General features: G+C 41.1%; 1 protein-coding gene across 1 annotated transcript in view; it reads right to left on the reverse strand.

Annotated features, from left to right (window-relative positions):
* Positions 1-1,129, reverse strand: part of LOC137043342 (long-chain specific acyl-CoA dehydrogenase, mitochondrial-like) — a 44,507-nt gene extending 43,378 nt beyond the window's left edge. The window contains exon 1 of the mRNA XM_067419599.1: positions 947-1,129. Coding sequence (XP_067275700.1) covers positions 947-1,029 — 83 coding nt within the window. The 5' untranslated portion in view covers positions 1,030-1,129. The remainder of the gene's footprint in view (positions 1-946) is intronic.
* Positions 1,130-19,305: the final 18,176 nt, after the last annotated feature.

Consider the following 19,305-nt stretch of genomic DNA (forward strand, 5'->3'; position numbering starts at 1 on the left):
CATATCAGAAGAGACCCACAGTGACTACTTTAATTTCCATTACAACCAATAAAATTCCCATGGAAACCATTAAATGCAATAGAATTTCAGTAATGGTTTCTATAGTGTTTATTTATTTATTTATTTATTGTTTTATTTATTTATTTATTTTTTAGCATGGCAGTCTCATGTGTGAAAGCACATAAGAAATACAGCCGGGAGTCCGTACAATCATTACTATCATTAATTATTATTATTATTATTATTCAAGGAAAAAAATACAGTAGTGCTAACACACATCTCAAATATATATATATATATATATATATATATATATATATATATATATATATATAATTTCCAACAATGTAGCCTACAACATGTAAAGTAATTTTACATAGTTTTTACATAACCAGATAATGTTACATGAAAGATCTCATCATATTTCTTCAAAAAAGAAGTACGTTTTCTATGATCAATTATTCTTAGAGATTTGATTAAATATTGTACTACACAAACAGTACTTCTTTAACAATCAGAATTTTCTTAAGAAACCTTTGTTTGTGAAAATAAAAAATTGCTATAAGGATAAGGAAGTTAAGATTCTAAGATTTGTTTGGGTTTTCAATAAGACAAATTACATCCTGCAGATTAGCCTAAAGTTCCTATTAACTTTAGAAAAAGAATAAGAGCTCAAATCATTCCAGAAAATTTATGATACATTATAAGAGAAAAATACACGACAGATTTCATTGAAATTTCACACAGAATGTACATATCCATTAGGTGGTAGGTAGTTTAAATGCTCCTAAATTATGGAATTTCGCTTCCCCTCTCAGCTAAAAACGTGTATTTAATATAGCCTATATTTAATATTTTTGCCTCGTTAAAACATTAAAGAAAATGAAATGTAGGCCTATATGATATAACTGATGAAAATAATAAAATAAAACCCAACGGCACTCACCTAGTGACGGCAACCTGTTTACTCCGCAAATAAACATTTTTCGTCGCAGCAGAAAAACTCCTCAGTGTCTTCAGTGCAGACATGCTGGACGTGACCGACTCAAAGGCTGATGCTGAACTTCTGAACGATTCTGAATCCAGCTTCTTAATTATTGATGCTGACGTCTCATTTCAGGCGTCATAACCAGGTCATAACACTGCACGCGACACTCCAAATGCGACCTTTGAATGCACCTTTTTTTTTTTTTTTTTTTTTTTATTGCAACAGAACCATAAAAAAGAAGAGAATTAGACATCACATAATATCGACTACAACAATAATAAATGATACAACCACAGCAAATATATAAATAAAGAAAGAAAAAAAGAGGAAGATGGGAGCCATTACATCACATAAAATTGTCCATGAAGCGATCAAAGGCAGTGCAAATCCTAACAGTCCTTATAGCTTTCTTATGAGTAGCCTAGATACTGAAATAATTTGAATAATTTTACATTTCCACAGACAGGCAGGCTTAAAGTTTGTAAATTTACACAATGTAAAATTTACTCAGGAAAAATGCTTTAATTAATAGCGAAACAGATAATTTCGTCTGTGGGGTCTGAGTTTAAATACCCAAATGTTCGAGAAGCCTGGCAAAATACCTTTACACTTGACAAATACAGTCTCCTTCTTCTGAGTAATGACATGACCAAAATATGTGAACCTCATCAGAATTCAAACAAACAGAGCATATGAATTCAATGTCAGATTTATGTATACATTTCTTAACATGATAGCACAGCAAATTCTGTTTTTTGGAATAAACTCCGTTAAAATCAACTAAATCCTAGTGTACATGCGTGACCATCCAACAGACTCCAGCGCAGAGTTAAAATAAAAATTAAACTCCAAGACCAGAGTTAACACTTTTTCAAAGTTGAAATGTAACTCTTTCTGAAGTTAAAATACTAATCCTACGGAGAGTAACTGTAACTCTGAAATGTAGTTCATTATAATACGAACTCCTTACCAGTGTTAAAAATGATCTCTTAAAAATATTCTATTTAACACTTCTTAGAGTTAGCATTTATTTAACACAATATAATTTTTATGTAGAAATTACTACACTGAACACCCTACTCTCGATTCACTGCCTTTATTTGAGCATTTGGTTCAGAAATTCAATGCATGGACACACTTTGAAAACATTTGCCGTCCTAAAATACTGTAAAAATCTAACAGCAAAACATTTACATTACTACATGTAGGCAGCTAAAATAGTCTATTGTATAAGCATTGCCAATCAAACATTACTGCTTTATATAAAATCAAGCCTGCTGGATTATTTAAAAGAAAAAAAAAAATGGAAAAAAGGGGAAAAAACAGTAGTCTAGTAGGATTGTGTAACCTGAGGTATACATCAGATGAAATAAAAATGTATTGCATGCTGTCCCTTAAAGGCTGCTGCTTAAGCTGCTTGAGACAGACAATGTATCTGTCAGACTTGGGGAGGAGGAACTTCAACCCCTTGCTGCAGGACAGTCAAATATGAAGATCACAAAAACAACACAGTATAAGGCCTAATCTAGCAAAACTATCATATGAACCAGGGTGGATATTCCCAGGGTCACCAAACATGATCATTGCAAATAACTCTGCTTATCACGAATAGTATGAGTTACATATTGTGTCAGATTTGAGGTGGCACACTCTAAAAAATGCTGGGTTAAAAACAACCTAAATTGGGTTTAAAATTGACAAACCCAGAAATAGGGCTGTTTGAACCCAGTGAATGGACCCATTCAAACAACCCAATTTCTGGGTTTGTCCATTTTCAACCCAACTTGAGCTGTTTTTTAACCCAGCACCAAATTCTGTCAGGTCTGAGAAGTCGGAAGAGTTCTTGGCAATTGAAATGGAAGTTCTGAAATGCACACATTTTGTTTCTGAGTCAAGATACAAACTAGGCCTATCAAAATATCTATAAAACAAATCAAATGTTCTAAAATATCCTACCATCATCAGTGTGCAAAAAAATAAAAAATAAAATAAAATAAAATAAAATAAAATAAAATAAAATAAAATAAAATAAAATAAAATAAAATAAAATAAAATAAAATAAAATTACACATTTCTTTGGTTGTTGCAAGTACTGGAAAGACATCCTCATCCACCTGTATGCCCTGGTCCTCTGTGACTTTCAATGTTGTATTCTTAGGTATCAGAAACTTCTGCTGGATTACACCATAATATCAGCAATGTTATTTACAACAGAAATTACAAAATACTTACTCTTTATTAACTGTACTGAATACTAAACATACAACTCACCTGCACTGAGAAAATCTGAGAATCAAACTTCTTCCAGTTTTACATACTTCTTCTTCCCTCCAAGTTCCACTTTTATTAACACTGTGACATGAGAAAACATGAAATGTATGATAATAACAGATAATATTACTGATTGAGCGGAAAATCACACTCTCTTGGATCACAACTAAAACCTATACAATTGCTGTAACAATTCAAATCATTGCAGGCCTACACATCACGGCTCAACTAGCCTCTCTTTCCATTTAGTAACTATGACTGTAAAACATTAGGTTGTCTAACAATAGATTTAAGGTACAGAAATTGAATAACATAATCAAATAACTGCATATTTAACTGTTTAAATTAAAGATTAATTATTATTAAACTTACAAAAGCTATTCAATCAAGAGCAGTGAGTGATGTCCTTGTCTTTTTTTTACATTAACAGACAGCAGTAAAGGCTACTGCTCCTTTTTAAGACCTAATGCAGCGATATGTCATCTTTCTCAACTGTATATAGTTCACTTAAGGCATACAGACTATGTCTGCTTGGATACATCAAGATGGACATGTTGACATACTTTTTGTGTGAGTTTGTATGGGAAGCCAAACAATCTAAAAGTGCAACGAGACAGCGGGCTGTTACAGAGCTCGCCCCGAGTAGCAATGACGTGTTTACTAGCGCTGCCCAGCGGCCCGAATTAATAAGAAAATGTCACGGTCTATGGAATTAATCCTTACCATTGCTGCATTGACTAATTTAAACAGATACAAGTACATTTCAGTAATTTAAATCCCCCAAACAGAGCTTTTCTGTGAAAAAAACCTGTATACTATCTAGTGTTTTACCTAAACATGTCCAATCCGAGCTCTCTCTCGCGCGCGGATGATCTGAAAAGTCATGGTTGAGGTTTATTATAATCGGATACCACAACAAATCATTCATTCGTTTGGGCCATTTCAAGCAAGCTTCGCTCAGTGATTGATTTATCCAATTATTGACTGTTTAAACAATTTCTGATTAAATTGAAAGTTTATTAGAGAGACAGCATTGTCTAGATGTTGCAAGATGCTAGTACAGTAACAATAGGAAACCCCAAGTACCATACAAAACTAAATAGTGTGTCTAATGACAAAGGTTAATATTATTTTGTATTACAAAATAATATTAACCAATAAACAAGTAAGCTGCATTTTAGCAATCTCCATTTGAGATGTTCTGCTTAAAGTGTGTCATTCAGCCTACATTTTAGAATGGTCTTTTTTCGTCAACGATATTGCATGTTTATATAACGTTAGTCACAATGTAGGCAAAACATCATAGGCCTACTTCAGTTCTCAAATATATAAATATATAACTTTGGACAGATGCAAATGTTCGGGGCGTGCAAATAAATGATCCCCAACGCTTGCGTCACGGTTGGGTTTATGTTGAGAACTATTTTCTTTTTTTCGTGGTGTTTTTCATGCACAAGTTTTACATAAGAAGTAGGAGGCAATGATGTTTGAGACTCACAGTATGTGATGTCCATGTACTGAACTCTTATTATTTCACTATGGCAAGGTTAATTTAATTTTTTATTCTAGGGCAGTGGTTCTCAAGCCTGTCCTGGGGACCCCCAACCAGTGCACATTTTGCATGTCTCCCTCATCTAACACACCTGATTCAAATCATCAGCTCATTAGTAGAGACTGCAAGACTTGAATTGGGTTTGTTTGATGAGGGAACATGCAAAATGTGCAATGGTGAGGGGTCCCTAGGACAGGTTTGAGAACCACTGTTCTAGGGCACCTTTAATCTTCTCTACACTAAAGCTTCCCCCATGGAAAATGTAGCAAGCCAAGCTACAGCAACTTGACAAAAGTAGTTTACTACATCTAAGCTATTTTTTTATTTAAATATTGAATTACCTTCATTCCATTCAAAGCTATAACAATGATCAATGCATATTTTTTCAGTTAGTCAAAAACTGTGTCACAGAACGCTCAACTGCACCTCCTCCTGGTTTCACCAGATCCCTCTCTCCTGCGTATTAGGACTGCATTCTCCTGATTAACCTCATTATCATTCTATCATTATCACCTGTGGACCCTCAGCTCACCTTTATCTGGACAGCTATGTTCTTTGTTCATTTGTGAAGTCTTGATTTACCTACACGCTGTCAATAGCTAATTTCTCGTGGTTGCTCTTGTATTTTTGACTTGGACTCTGATATCGTTTTTGCACCTAAGCTGCCTGCCTCTGACCTATGCCTGTTTGACCTACATTTCTTGGATTTCTCTTATTTGAACTGTATGTCTGCACTCTTCTGCCTTCTCACCTGTATTAATAAATTACTGCAGATGGATCAGAACGCCTCAGTCTCTTCGTCACAGAAGACTTCACCACAACAGGATCCAGCAGATTTCCTTTGACTGGCCTCCAAGGTGCTGACCACCCATCAACAACAGCTGGTAAAATTAACCTCTCTCACCGAGGAGCTCGTGAGATCTGTCCAAGCCATATCCCTACCGAGCGCGGCTGAAGATCAAGCTCCGAATCCTACCCCACCGGCTTCCGTTCCGCCGGCCGTGAGTAACAGTTCCAACCACCCAAAATTATCCATTCCCGAGAAATTTGATGGCTCACATTCTGCCTGTAAGGGATTTCTGTTGCAGTGCAGCTTGTATTTTGACCAGCAGACACAGTCCTACTCCACGGATGCGAGCCGCGTTTCCTTCATATGTTCCCTACTCACCGGTCGGGCTCTGGAGTGGGCTACGGCACTCTGGTATGGAGGTCAGCTCCCTTTTCCCTCTTATGAGTTTTTAACCCAATTTAGAGAGTTGTTTGAACATTCAGCGTTAGGAAAGGATCCAGGAGAACTACTGCTCACGTTGCGTCAGGGAAATTCTACCGCAGCGGACTACACACTCTCGTTTCGGACCCTGGCAGCCCAGACTCGATGGGATGAGGGACCTCTCAAACTCCTGTACCACAAGGGATTGAACCCAGATCTCCAGGGAGAGCTGGCATGCCGCGACGACGGTAAATCCTTGAATCAACTGATGGAGCTCGCCATCCGCCTCGACAACTTGATTCGCTCACGACGCACACCTTTCAGGCCCAGCTTAGTCGAGGGTGCTTTCCCCAACGCAGAGCCCATGCAGATTGGTTACACACAACTCTCCATGGTGGAGTGAGAGAGGAGACGCCGTAATTATCTCTGCATGTATTGCGGAGAGGCGGGACATCTGAGAGCTACCTGCCCGGTCAATCCAGCGCTCAAGAATTCTTCTGCAGTGAGTTCCAATCACACTTCTAGATTGTTTGAGGTGAATAGTTCTTTGAAGTTTAACGGACAAACTCTAAACGTAAAAGCTTTGATTCTGGTGCTGCTGGAAACTTCATCTATCTTGCCTTCGCAAAAACTCATCATGTTTCTCTCCTCGCATGTGACTCTGGGGTAACCGTGGAAGCGCTCGATGGACGTCCGCTGGGGTCAGGAGAGGTGCAATACACCACGCAACCTCTCACACTCAGCGTCGGGACATGTTACAGCAGAAAGTGATTGTCTATATTGATGATATTCTGATATTTTTCTGATTCCCTCGAGGAGCATATCCAGGATGTCCGGGCGATCCTCACGCGCCTGATTGAGAACCGGCTTTATGCTAAGCTCTCCAAATGTGAGTTTCACCAGACCCATATCTCCTTCCTGGGCTACATCATCAGTGCAGATGGCGTCCTGATGGATGACAGCAAGGTCAAAGCCGTGGTGAATTGGCCCCAACTGACCTCGGTGAAAGAGCTGCAACGCTTCTTGGGCTTTGCCAATTTTTACCCAAGATTTATCTGCAACTTCATCGTCATTATAGCGCCTCTCACCTCTCTGCTTCGTGGAGGGGGAAACTATTTTAAGTGGACAGCGGATTGCACTGTAGCTTTTGCCCAGCTCAAGGAGAGATTCACTTCTGCTCCCATTCTCCGTCACCCGGACCCTGAGTGGGAGTTCACCATTGAAGTGGATGCGTCCAACACAGGAGTGGGGGCTGTCTTGTCGCAGCGGTGGGGTAAACCTGCAAAAATGTTCCCATGTGCCTTTTATTCTCGCAAGCTTACCTCTGCAGAACGCATCTATGATGTGGGGGATCGCAAACTACTGGCCATGAAGACCGCCTTTGAGGAGTGGAGGCACTGGCTGGAAGGAGCTCATCAGCCTTTTACGGTACTCACTGATCACAGAAATCTAGAGTATATTACGTCAGCCAAGCGCCTTAACGCTCGTCAGGCTCGTTGGTCTCTATTTTTCTCCAGATTCGACTTTAAGATCACCTACAGGCCAGGCTCTCAGAACGGCAAAGCTGACGCCTTGTCCCGACAGTTTGACGGTCCTAGTGTGGAATCCGTCACAGAATGCTCAACTGCGCCTCCTCCTGGTTTCACCAAATCCCTCTCTCCTGCATATTAGGACTGCATTCTCCTGATTAACCTTATTATCATTGTATCATTATCACCTGTGGACCCTCAGCTCCCCTTTATCTGGACTGCTATGTTCTTTGTTCATTTGTGAAGTCATGATTTACCTACACGCTGTCTCTAGCTCATTTCTCGTGGTTGCTCTTGTATTTTTGACTTGGATTCTGATATCGATTTTGCACCTAAGCCGCCTGCCTCTGACCTATGCCTGTTTGACCTACGTTTCTTGGATTTCCCTTATTTAATGCTGTTTGGCCTGTATGTCTGCACTCTTCTGCTGTCTCACCTGTATTAATAAATTACTGCAGATGGCTCCGAACGCCTCAGTCTCTTCGTCACAAACTGTCCTATCAAAGTCAATTTGGCAATAAAAACCTGTGATCCATAATATTTACAAAACCAGTTGTTGAGAGTGTGTGTTCATCTGTATGATATGCATACACACCTGTGTTTAATAGACATGGGGACTTTTGCAGGACAAAATGTAAGTTCATTTACAACTCAACCCAGCTCAAAGTACAGTACCAAAATAATTAAGACCTGTTTAAAACAGTACCAACATGGCAAAAAACAAACCATGTAGCCTATATTTGTGTGTGAGATCTGTCTGGTCTTGCACCGATCCACCCGTGACTACCTTCATAGCAGCCCTCACCTGTACCTTCTTTGTCTTCATCTTCATCATCATCATCATCATCAACTCCTGTCATTTTCTTCTTCACCATCCCCATCGTCTTCACCATCGTCATCCTTCGTCTGAGTGTCACCACCCATCTAAGTATCACCTGTGTCGGAAACCTCTGATAATAAACTTTGCACTTGCATAAATCCATCTGTGTCCTCGTCTGTGTCTGACAGAAGACCAGACCTAATGCAGAGCTCTTCGGACACAGTCGGGGACCGCACTGCAGACCACTTCACCACGCGGGTTCACGCTGTACGGTCCTCACTGGTTCATAACACTCCCTCCACTGCTACCCATGCTAGCGTATCATCACCTGCACCACCGGCACCCGCTACTTCGTCAGCTGCCTGCGTAAGTCCTATGGCCCGACCAGCAACCTGCAGAGGATCGCAGCTGGTTTCTCTTGCAATGTTCCCTGTATATGGAAGCGAATTCCCATCTTTTCCACAGCGAGAGAGGCCGGGTGGCGTTAATCATCTCATTACTCTCAGACCGAGCCCTTCAGTGGGCACAGTCGCTATGGGAAACGAATGCCCCCGTCATTGACTCAACCACCGCCTTCTGCGCTCATCTAAAAGAGGTATCTGGTCAACAAACTGACAAATTATCTGTCCATAATCAACTGTTTTCTATTCGCCAAGGCAAATGAGAGACAACGAGTTCCTATGCACTGCGTTTCCGCAAGCTGGCCTGCATGAGCGGATGGAATGAATCAGCCCTCGTCACCGCCTTTCGCCATGGCCTCCTCGCTGAACGAGGAAGCCATGGGCTTGGAGGCCCTCATCCAGAAAACCAACTGCGTGTCTCAACGGTTATCTGTACGTGGCCTCTCCTCACCACATGCCAATCCTCCGCCCGCTCAAACACCTGTCGCACCTCCAGCACCTGAACCCATGCAGATCGACTCATACTATCTCACCACCACCGAACGCTAACGCAGGATATCACAACATCTGTCATCACCGACGTCGTAACCTTGAATACCTTTGAGACGCCAAATGGCTGAATCATCGTCAGGCCCGCTGGGCCCTCTTAATAATAATAATAATAACTTTATTTTATATAGCGCTTTTAAAAGTAAATTCTCAGAGCACTTCACATTAGCAAAATAAAGATAGATAAAACAGGGATGGTAAACACAGTATATAAAAAAATTAAAAAAGCAAAGCATCACAAACAATTTTACAAGAAGAATTAAAAAAAAAAAAAAAATTTAATTAAAAAAAATATCCAAGACATATAGCAAACTCAGAAAATACATCTCTTAACCAACCACAGGAAATCCCCTTTCACCCAAATGCTTCCTTAAAATAATACGTTTTGAGTAAGGATTTAAACATATTCAAGGATGGTGCATTTCTAATGTTGGCAGGCAGATAATTCCATAACTTTGGGGCAACTGAAGAGAACGCCCTATCACCCTTTTTTTTTTTGGTGCGTTACCGGAACAACTAAAAGACCAGCGTCGGCCGAGCGTAGATTACGTGTCGGAATGTAAGGTGATAAAAGCTCAGAAAGATATTGAGGAGCAAGTCCATTTAAAACCTTGTATGTCAGCATAAGAATCTTAAAATCAACACGAAATTTCACCGGTAGCCAGTGCAAGGTCTATAAAATAGGTTTATATGACCTCTATGTCTTGTCCTAGTCAGAATACGTGCAGCAGAATTTTGTACCCATTGAAGCTTGTGCAGAATAGATTTTGATGCACCTGCTAACAAGGCATTACAGTAATCAATTCTGGAGAAAACCAGAGTATTTATTAATTTTTCAGCTACAGGAAAAGACAGGATGCACCGTAATCTGGATATATTTCTGAGATGGAAGAAAGAAACTTTAACAGTATTTTGTACATGAAGTTCAAATGTTAAATTAGAATCGAAAATTACTCCCAGGTTTTTTATTTTAGATTGGAACTGTATAACAGAGCCATCCACCTGCAAGGCTCCCGGTTTCACTCTGCGTAACTGGTAGGGCGAACCACTAAGCAACACTTCTGTCTTATCACTATTTAGACATAGAAAATTTGCAGACATCCAATTTTTTATATCTGTGATACAGTCAGAAAGATGTGCAGCAGCCATATTAACATCAGAATTTGAGTGAATGTATATCTGGGTGTCATCAGCATAAAAATGAAAATCAAGACCACCAGATTTTTAAGATTTCTCTTCTTCACCAGATTTAATTTCAAGGTGACTTACCGCCCAGGGAACCAGAACAACCAGGCGAATGCCCTTTCTCGTCTCCACCAAGCCGACCCTGAGTCTGAGTACCTTGAAACCATCCTCCCTCCAGCCATGGTTGTCAGCCCGATCCAGTGAGCGCTCCACGAGCAGATCCAACAGGAGAACGCCCAACAGCCTGCTCCACCGGGAGGTCCAGAAGGGTGCCTCCATGTCCCGCCTCGCCATCGCGTGCCCCTTCTGGACTTGGCCGATTCTGCACCGGAATGCTTGGCCCATGCCAACACCCCTAGGAGACTCCCTGAGGGAAAGCTGGTCCCTCTTCCGATCCCCGAGCGTTCCTTGAGCCATCTGGGAATCGACTTCATGACCGACCTGCCATCATCCCAAGGTTTCACCTGTATCCTAGTTGTTGTCGACCGATTTTCTAAATCCTGCAAACTCATCTCCTTCAAAGGTTTACCTACCACATTGGAAACTGCGGAGGCACTCTTCACCCAAGTCTTCTGACATTTTGGGCTTCCGGAAGAACCCCAATTCATCTCGAGTGTGGACCGCCCTTTTCCGTCTCCTAGGGGTCTGCCCTGGGCCGAATATGCCCAGAATTCACTCCAGCAGTCCACCATAGGGCTCACCCTGTTCCAATGTGTCCTCGACTTCCAACCACCGCTCTTCCCCTGGACGGGTGAGCCCTCGGAGGTCCCAGCGGTGGATTACTGGTTCCGGCAGAGCGAAAGGGTCTGGGACTCAGCACACGTGCAACTCCAGCAGGCAGTCCAGAGACACAAGCACCACGATGACGCCAAACGCGGACCCACGCCGCAGTATCAGCCAGGCCAGAAGGTCTGGCTCTCGAAGAGGGACGTCCATCTCCGGCTGCCTTGCCGTAAGCTGAGTCCCCGATACATCGGACCGTTCACAATAGACAGGCAGCTGAACAAAGTCACCTACCGCCTTCACCTTCCACCCACCTACAGAATATCACCATTTCATGTGTCCCTACTCAAGCCCTTCACTGAACCTGTCCCTTCTTCACCCACAGATCCTGGTGAGGGTGCCATACCTCCTTCTACGACCATCGACGAGGACCCATCAGTCTACCAGGTGAGAGCCATCCTCGACTCGTGGCGACGGGTTCCCGGATGAAATACCTGGTGGATTGGGAGGACTACGGTCCTGAGGAGCGGAGCTGGATCTCCAGGAACGATGTGCTGGACACTTATCTTCTCACTCAGTTTCACCAAGACCACCCTGACCGACCCGTTCCTCGGGGCCGTGGGAGACCCCGTCCCCGCCCGTCCCAGCCGTCAGGATCCGCCCGTGGAGGATGGGGTACTGTCACGCCCTCACCATCAGACACCCACTTGTTCCCCATCACCGGCATTCTGATCACCTGTGCACCATCACCAGTCACCACTACATAAGCACTCCTCACCTTCACACTCAATAGCCCCGTTTCCACCAAAATTACCCGGAACAAATTGTACCAGGAACTTTTTTACAGGAACTTTTCTCCCCCCCAGACCTGCAGCTGTCTGCGTTTCGACCGCAATCTAAAGTTCAGAGAAGATTAGGCAAATTAGTCCGGTGATGTAGGACTGCGCGCGACTGAGACGTTATCTAAACCAATCTGGTGTTTACATGTGATGACTTTCAATCACAATCATTTTGTCACATGCAGTTTGTCTGCCGCATCAAAAATGTCAACACTGTTTTTTCCAGCAGCTGGAATGTGTTAACTGAGCCAATAGCAATTCTTAATGGCATTATATAAGCTATTTATTTGTTGTAAAGTGTAATAATCATCTCAGAAAAAAAAATTCTTCTGTCAGGCACAGTTAAAGTAAAAACTGCCTGGGGCAATATACGCTGTGTCATTACTCCAACATTATCTTCATAACTTACGAAATAAAAAGTTTACCCCTCAGAAAAATGAGCTTTCCTCTCTTGTCAACATGAGTGCGGCGCGTGCTGTCTCGTCATGTAAGGACGCACACTTAAAAGTAATCAGTCAGGTCGTTTACATGGTGAAAAAAAAATAATAACGAGTATGGAAGAGATTCAAGCTGTGCTGCTTTTGCTGGTTATGTATAGGTTTACTAAGAGGTAATTAACAACGACAGAAAATAGCACTAATATGCAGATTCAGCAGCATATTCAGAAAGCTTGTAAAGCTAGATTTAAAATGACAATGTATATTATCAGCTATTAAGGACATTGAACGTGAGATGGCTTAGACGAATGCGCGCCATCAGACAGAGAGCAAGACTGATATTTACTGAACGTAGACCGAACCTTGCAAAAGACTTTTAAAAATGCCTGTTGAAATAAAAGGCTGCGTGAGCTAAGCCAATCAGCATGTTCAGCGCCCAAGTCCCGCCCTCGAAAGTTCCTGAACTTTGAAAAAGTACTACCCCGCGAGCAGGGCCGTTTGGAGGGGGAAATATTTACCCGGAACTTCATTTAGACCCTGGTTCCTGCGGTCTAAACACACAGAGTACCACCCAAAGTTCCTAGTTCCTGGGTAAAGTTCCTGTGGTGGAAACGCGGCTAATGTCTGGTCTTGCACCGACCCACCCGTACCTTCTTTGTCTTCATCATCATCGTCTCCTTCGTCATCTTCGTCTTCACCATCCTCATTGCCTTCACCATCATCGTCCTTCGTCTGAGTGTCACCACCCATCTAAGTATCACATGTGTCCGTAAACCTCTGATAATAAACTTTGCACTTGCAGTAATCCATCTGTGTCCTCGTCTGTGTCTGACAGCTGAAGTGTTAATGTAGTGCTACGCATTAGTCCTGCATTACTTCCTGCATAGTTATCTATTGATAACGGACCATTATTCTAAATCAATCAATCAATCAACTTTATTTATATAGCGCTTTTACAATCACGATTGTGTCAAAGCAGCTTCACAGTGTCAAACAGGATAATATTGCGACAAAATTAGATTTGGCTGTACAGTCGTACTGGAGAAAACAGTAATGTTATCAGCTTATTTTAATTTATCATATAGCAACAATGTTGGCAGATCAGTATTTAAGTTTATAGAATTAAATAAGACCTAATTCATACATTTTATTTGTATAATAAGTACAAATAAAAGTGTTACCCATTATTCTATGTGCAGTACAAATTTTAAAACATGATGAATGAAAATGAAATATTAACATTAATGGGCAACCACACAATATCTGCCTTTGTTTATACCTGAAATTTACATGTCTTGGGTGATTGATTCATGATGACACATCAATCACTGCTGTGTTAATTCAAGATATTAAACTGCACAAAGTTAACAGTTTAGTTGACCCAAAAGTGTAAAATTGTAATTTCTCACCATCATGTCATTCCAAACTCAAGTGCTTTTTATTTATCTTTGAAACTAAATTTAATATATTTTAAGTCCACTTACAGTCCACGCAATTACCCCTTTGATGCTTAAAAAATGAATAAAGAGATCCAAATGAAACCAATCCAAATTAACTGAGGGGTTTAGTCCAAAACTCTGAACAGTCTCGATTGCTTTGTGATGTATAAATTAATGTAGATTTTTATTCACATATAAACATTAATCAACTAACACAGAAGAAGAATTTTTTTTTACTAAACTGCTTGATTCATTTGGATTAGTTTTATGGTGTCTTTATGAAATTTTTGAAGTGTCAAAGTGGTAGTTGCGTAGCTGGGAATGAAGGGACAGAAATCTTACGGCTTCATTCCTTAGGTGATCTGACGTGATATTTTGTTTAGTTTTATGGAGCAAGTAACATTAGCAGACAGCTTTATTAAAATAAGGGCAGCAAATGAGTATTTATTTACCCGGTCGAAAAAATCGACCAGTGTGGATTGGAGGTAACAACCCATTTATTTCCACTATAGGTTTTCGTGTATTATAGCCTCCCTAATCCAGTTGATAATGCAATAGTCTGTCATAAAAGCTGTGTCTTGTTTTAAACAAATTTAAGTATCTAGAAATATTCTATATGTATGTACAGGTGCATCATACAGGTCCTTCTCAAAAAATTAGCATATGTGATAAAAGTTCATTATTTTCCATAATGTAATGATACAAATTTAACTTATATATATTTTAGATTAATTGCACATCAACTGAAATATGTCAGGTCTTTTATTGTTTTAATACTGATGATTTTGGCATAGAACTTATATAAACCCAAAATTCCTATCTTAAAAAATTAGCATATCATGAAAAGGTTCTCTAAACGAGCTATTAACCTAATCATCTGAATCAACTAATTAACTCTAAACACCTGCAAAAGATTCCTGAGACTTTTAAAAACTCCCAGCCTGATTCATTAGGCATTCTGAGAGTGTTAGATTGCATGGGATTTGATCGGGGAAGTTATTTTACTGGAAATGTAATGAAAACATTACCTCCACAGGTTTACATTTTACATTTACATTTAATCATTTAGCAGACGCTTTTATCCAAAGCGACTTACAAAAAAAGGGTAGAGCAATAGAAGCAACGAAACAAACAAGGCCAACAACCTGTAAGAGCTGTAAGAAATCTCAATTAATTAGCACAGTACACAACTTTTTTTTTTTTTTTTTTTTTTTTTTTTATATAGCCAGCTACAACAAATACTCACGTACGGAAACTACAGAACACTGGATTTTGATAGCTATGATAACAACCCATTAGGACTAAGGCTGATGCCCCAACTGTTGTCGTTAATGCGGATTCAGTGGCTCAATGGGTTGGTTTTGTATGGCATTCTAGCTAAACGCGCAGCAATAGCCATCGACAGCAAAAAATCACGTACGCAAAATACAGAACACTGGATTTTGGTAGCTATGATAACTATGTAACATACCCGCCTGAAGGCACAAATCCGGATGAGAGACGTAGATATGATCAGTAAGTGCTATTCTGTATTGGTCAAGTGCAATAGGAAAAGTGCAATTGGAAAAGATGTGTCTTAAGATGTTTTTTAAAAATGGCTACAGACTCGGCAGCACGAATTGAGATCGGCAGGTCATTCCACCAGGTGGGAACGGTCCAGGAAAATGTCCGTGAGAGCGATTTCATGCCTCTTTGGGAAGGAACCACGAGGCGCCGCTCATTCGCAGAACGCAAGCTTCTGGAGGGTGTGTAAGTCTGAACAATTGAGTTTAGGTATAATGGTGCAGAACCAGTGGTTGTTTTGTAGGCGAGAACTAGAGCCTTGAATTTGATGCGAGCAGCCATTGGCAACCAGTGCAGTTTGATGAAGAGAGGCGTAACATGCGTTCTCTTCGGCTCATTAAAGACCACTCTCGCCGCTGCATTCTGGATCAGCTGCAAGGGTTTGATAGTGCATGCTGGAAGCCCAGCCAGAAGAGCATTACAATAATCCAGTCTGGAGAGAACAAGAGCTTGAACCAGGAGTTGTGCAGCCTGTTCTGATAGGAAGGGTCTAATCTTTCTAATGTTGTATAAAGCAAATCTGCAGGACCGGGCTGTTGCAGTAATGTGGTCAGTGAAGTTTAACTGGTCATCAATCACAACTCCAAGGTTCCTGGCTGTCCTTGATGTAGTTATGGTCGATGAACCAAGCTGAATGGAGAAATTTTGATGAAGTGCTGGGTTGTTTGAGAAAACAAGTAATTCTGTCTTTGCAAGATTGAGTTTAAGATGATGCTCTTTCATCCAGTCAGAAATGTCTGTCAGACAGGCAGCGATACGAACACTGACTGTAGGATCATCTGGTTGAAATGAGAAGTAGAGTTGAGTGTCATCAGCATAGCAGTGATAGGAAAAGCCATGTTTCTGAATGACGGAACCTAATGATGACATGTAGATGGAGAAAAGAAGTGGTCCAAGGACTGAGCCCTGGGGAACCCCAGTAGCTAGATGATGTGACTTAGACACTACACCTCTCCATGACACCCTGTAGGACCTACCAGAGAGGTAAGACCTGAACCACTGGAGGGCAGTTCCTGAGATACCCATCGTCTTAAGTGTTGACAGGAGGATCTGGTGGTTAACTGTGTCAAAAGCAGCAGACAGATCCAGCAGAATGAGCACTGATGATTTGGAAGCTGCTTTTGCCAGTCTCAGTGCCTCAGTTACCGAGAGCAAGGCAGTCTCAGTCGAATGGCCACTTTTGAAGCCGGATTGGTTGTTGTCTAGGAGGTTGTCCCTTTCAAGAAACATAGAGAGTTGATTGAACACAACTCGCTCAAGGGTCTTTGCAATGAAAGGCAGAAGGGATACCGGTCGGTAGTTTTCTAAAAGTGCTGGATTCAGAGAGGGTTTCTTAAGCAGTGGGGTTACCCGAGCCTGCTTAAATGCTGTGGGAAAGGTTCCCGTATGAAGAGAAGTGTTGACAATGTGAGTGAGTGCAGGAGTGATTGAAGAATAAATGGCCTGAAGGAGGTGAGTGGGTATAGGATCAAGAGGACAGGTAGTAGGGTGATTTGAAAGGATGAGTTTAGAAATATCTGCCTCGGAGAGCGGAGAGAAGGATGGAAGCGTGTTCGTGTTAGTTGTTGAGATGTGCTTGTCAGTTTGTGATGAGGAGAACTGGTTGCTGATGAGGGATGTTTTGTTTGTAAAAAATGATGCAAAGTCATCAGCTGTAAGAGTTGATGAAGGAGGGGGAGGAGGAGGACAAAGGAGAGAGGAGAATGTTTTAAAGAGTTTGCGAGAGTCAGAGCATTTGTTGATTTCAATGCACACCACAGAGATCCAAAAGGTCAAATCACGCCATAAATACCAAATTACCTGTTGCTCTAAACCCAGACCTGGCTTGTATAAACAGCATTATTCGAAGAGATTCCCCCCAGAGAAGCTGGGTGTGACAATGATCACAATTCAGCAGACTGTGTAAACTCAACTGCAAGCAGCAGCTTACGGTGCAACTGGTCTGACTGCATTTACACACCAGCAGTCAGATCTGACAATTATAAATCAGTTTATTTGACCTTTTCTTTACATAAACATGATCATGAGAATGACCCATGTCCTTGTAAACTGAAACGAAAATGTGTATAAATAGTACGAGTTTGCAATCTCATGGAATGTATACGCCAAAATGAGTTATGGCGTGCGTATGGTACGAGGTTTTTCGCGTGCATATGATACGCACTTTATGGCATATTATACATACGACCCCCCCACCCACCACCCTAAACCTACCCAAGAGCGTGTCATATGCATGCCATAAATTGCGTATCATATGCACGCGAAAAACCGCGTACTATACGCACGCCAAAACTCATTTTAGCGTATCCATTCCCCGAGATTGCAAACTCGTACTATTTATACGCATGACCATGAGATCGTGTTGCATAATGGCATAAAACTGTAACCTACTACAACAAATATCTGGCTAAGTCCATTAAATAAAAAAATAAGATAGCACCATCTATCTTAATGAAATGTGTGTTAAGGTTCAACTGCGTTTCTCTCTTCCTTTCAATCTGATGGCTGCCACTCGTCAGGCCCAGATTCCACAAGGATCAGGGTTCCCCTGCATCAGTCAGGACACACACACAACTTGTAGGAGATGGGAGTCAAGATACCTCATGAAGCCATTCACACCGCACAGCACACATAGCTACATGGATCCCAGTGTAAAAAGTGGAACTAAATTTTGTATGGTACAAATAAACAGATTGTGGTAGAATAGACACTACCCATCTCCTATACACAACATACACCACACACACACTTAAAGGAAGTGTATGTAAGATTGTGGCCAAAATTGGTACTGCAGGTGTATCCCCTCTCCCCCTCCCCATGACTCGAGGTTGCCAGATATGCTGTAGGATCCAGCAGGAACGTTTGTAGCTGCAGCTGTGGTAACTAGAGCAGATCTGGCAACCCGGGTGCCGAAACACTACTGACTTTGTAGTGTTGTAGTGAAATGATTTCTTAAATGTGAAATATCATTTTATGATTAATTGAAATACATTTCTTACAGACAGTTCCTTTAATTCTAAAACTGTGCAACATCTCTATCTGGAATGGATCATAGGACTATCCAGACCAAAATCATTCACATAATGCAAATCTATCATACATTATTCACCTTCATACATATAGGACAAAATCAATTATTTTCATTATTTATTTTCAGTTATGTTGAACAACGTTACAGCTTACAGCCATGTCAACTTTCTGAGTGGCAGCCATCAGACTGAAAGGAAGAGAGAAAATGTCTAATGTTGAACCTTTACACACATTTCACTAAGATAGATGGTGCTATCTTATTTTTCTTATTTAATGGACTTAGCCAGATATTTGTTGTAGATGACTTTAACCTGTTACGGTTTTATGCCATTATGAGAAGTTTGTTTCAGTTTACAAGGACATGGGTCATTCTCATGATCATGTTTATGTAAAGAAAAGGTCAAATAAACTGATTTATAATTGTCAGATCTGACTGCTGGTGTGTAAATGCAGTCAGACCAGTTGCACCGTAAGCTGCTGCTTGCAGTTGAGTTTACACAGTCTGCTGTATTGTGATCATTGTCACTCCCAGCTTCTCTGGGGGGAATTTCTTTGAATAATGCTGTTTATACAAGCCAGGTCTGGGTTTAGAGCAACAAGTAATTTGGTATTTATGGTGTGATTTGACCTTTTGGATCTCTGTGGTGTGTAAACCTGTGGAGGTAATGTTTTCATTACATTTCCAGTAAAATAACTTCCCCGATCAGATCCCATGCAATCTAACGCTCTCAGAGAGGAGTTTGCTAAAACTTGTTCCACTTTGTGGTTC

Source organism: Pseudorasbora parva, chromosome 16 (genome assembly GCF_024679245.1).
Source record: "Pseudorasbora parva isolate DD20220531a chromosome 16, ASM2467924v1, whole genome shotgun sequence".
Taxonomy (NCBI): Eukaryota; Metazoa; Chordata; class Actinopteri; order Cypriniformes; family Gobionidae; genus Pseudorasbora; species Pseudorasbora parva.